This window comes from Aureococcus anophagefferens (assembly GCF_000186865.1).
Source record: "Aureococcus anophagefferens unplaced genomic scaffold AURANscaffold_82, whole genome shotgun sequence".
In the NCBI taxonomy this organism is placed as follows: Eukaryota; class Pelagophyceae; order Pelagomonadales; family Pelagomonadaceae; genus Aureococcus; species Aureococcus anophagefferens.
Window position 1 is genome coordinate 27,794 of NW_008705633.1, and position 2,414 is coordinate 30,207.

At 54.6% G+C, this 2,414-nt stretch overlaps 1 protein-coding gene across 1 annotated transcript in view; it reads left to right on the forward strand.

Moving 5' to 3' along the window:
• Window positions 1–1,796: 1,796 nt before the first annotated feature.
• AURANDRAFT_68271 (hypothetical protein) overlaps window positions 1,797–2,414 on the forward strand; it is a gene marked incomplete at both ends in the record, with an annotated part of 2,716 nt that continues 2,098 nt past the window's right edge. The window contains one exon of the mRNA XM_009043918.1: window positions 1,797–2,354. Within this exon, the coding sequence (XP_009042166.1) occupies window positions 1,797–2,354 (558 nt within the window). The remainder of the gene's footprint in view (window positions 2,355–2,414) is intronic.

Sequence of the window (2,414 nt, forward strand, 5' to 3'; positions counted from 1 at the left end):
TTGGTCGGACGAGACTTCAGACGTCTGAGTTTCGAGCATGGTCCAACGATCTCTGACGCTGCGTTGGGCATATTATGGTTCACAGGGGAAGAAAACGAGAGTAGTTCGCCGTAGGAACTTGGGGTCAGAGATCCTGAAACTTCAGTCCGTCTCGTGGGGGAAAGCGCAGAAGCTGAGATCTCTGTTCCCCGCCCCCCAGCGCCGCGCGACGCGCCCACCGTGGCGTGTTCGACTTCTGCTGCCTCTCGCTTGACATGGAGTGACTTTTCGAGATCGCCGACCCCGACTTCGTACGGCGAAGTGCTCTCAGCTTCTTCCACAGTGGCCCGGAATATGCCGAACGCAGCGTCAGATATTTGTTCGGCCATCGTTCAACCCCCTCAATTATCATTTGTCCGAATCCCGAATAATGAACCGCTCGTTCTGTGTATGGCCTGAGATAGGACAAGGCCTGTCGGTAGATCGGATTGATAAACATATTGCGCTCCGCGCCCTGAATGAAGGCATTTGGGATGTCAATTTGATGGCACTTGGCCTTGTGCGTGACTGCTGCGGCGAGTACTAGCCGACAACTGGCAGGAGTGGCCATCGGACTACAGGACGCGTAGAGCGTACTCCAGACATCTTCAAAGCGCTAAACACAAACTGAAAACCAATGTCCCCGTGCCCATCCAAGAATCTTCTGGAAGAACCTAATGTGGCTGCGCCACGCACGCCCAACTTCGTTGGGCTTTTCGCTTTTTATTCAGATAAAATCATACTCATCCTCTTCTCTTCTTTAATTCGGGCACGACGCTCGCGAGCCTATTGATTTCGCATCAATCTCTTTTGTTCATTCTCTAATCTTTTTTCTTCGAACCAATCCTTACAAAACTTGGCTAGGTATCCAAGTAGTCCTAGAGTATCCCTTGAGCTGCTAGCATGATGGTCCAACGATCACTGACGCCGCGTTGGGCATGTTCTGCCTGATGGGGGGTAAAAAAATGAGTTCACTTTGCCGTTGGAACTCGGGGTCGGAGGCCTCGAAACTTCAGTCCGTGTCGCGGGGGAACACGTAGAAGCCGAGATCCCTCCTGCCCGGCCCCTCAGCCGCGCGACGCGCCCACCGTGGCTTGTTCGACTTCTGCTGCCCCCCGCACGACATGGAGTAATTTTATGAGACCATCGACCCCGACTTCCTGCAGCGAAGTGATCCCACTTTCTCCTTCCGTGGTCCGGAACATGCCGAACCCAGCGTCAGCGATCGTTGGACCATCATGTTAGCGGCTCAAGGGATACGCCAGGACCACTTGGATACCTAGCCAAGTTTTGTAAGGATTGGTTCGTTAACTTTATGCTCAGCGTTAGGCGGCTGAGTTCCAACCTTCTTTCTTCTCTTTCTTCGGCTTCAAAAGCACCCGTATATTTCTTACGCCAAAACACCTCCCTCTTTTTATACCACACTTTCCATAGTTCCTCAAGAAATGGTCTCCATTCTGGATCTAATTGCAAATAAGACACACTCCATTTCCCACACACGGCGCCTCTAAACCACTCCCTAAATGGTAGAAAAATCGTGATTTAGGACTCCTTTTGTGGATTTTTTTTTTGTGATTTAGGACTCCCACAATGGTATTAAAAGCCGTGCCCACGCGCGCGTGGTTAGGTTCAGCCGAGAATCCGTTAAGGGAAACATTAGCCTACTCCTAAATCCTGTGATTTTACTTGACCTTTTGTATGTGGCTACTTTGGTCAAACCCAGATTCTAGGATTCCTCTATTTAGGATTCCCATCAAGGTTCGGGCGGCGCGGGCGCCATGGGCGGGCAGCAGGACAAATTCGCCGTCGCGCCGGACTCGACTGCCGTGCTCAGCGACCACACGCCCATCTTCGGCTGCTTCGAGGAGGGCGCCAACGGTCTCAGCGTCGAGGAGGCCTGCGCCCACCGGGACCGCATCGCGTCCTACTTCGTGCGGCGCGTCGTGCCCAACGGCGCGTCGATCTTCAGCCACAAGGTCGGTTTGAGGGATTTAGTTATTGTGGAGAAGGGGGGTTTGCGCATGGTGAGCTACAAGGCGGGCAGCGCGAACGGCCGCGACAGCGCCAAGAACAGGACTGTGATCAAGGTCGTCGGCGAGAACGAGATGCTCGGGCTTGTGGAACTCGTGCAGAACGTGGAGCAGGAGGCTGACGAGGCCACGGGCAGGATGCCGACGGACGTGCTCGCGCAGGGCAAGACGTACCTCCTCGTGCTGAGCCAGGACAAGTACATCAAGGAGATGATGGCAAAGCGCGACTCCGACGTCGCCTGCGGGCTCTTCTGCGACAACCTGCTAAACCTGACCAAGGACAAGGTCCTCGCGTGGCTCAACAAGGTGAGCGTGCTCCAGTCGCTCGGCGAGCCCGCGCTCCGGAAGCTCGCGGACGTGGCCCAC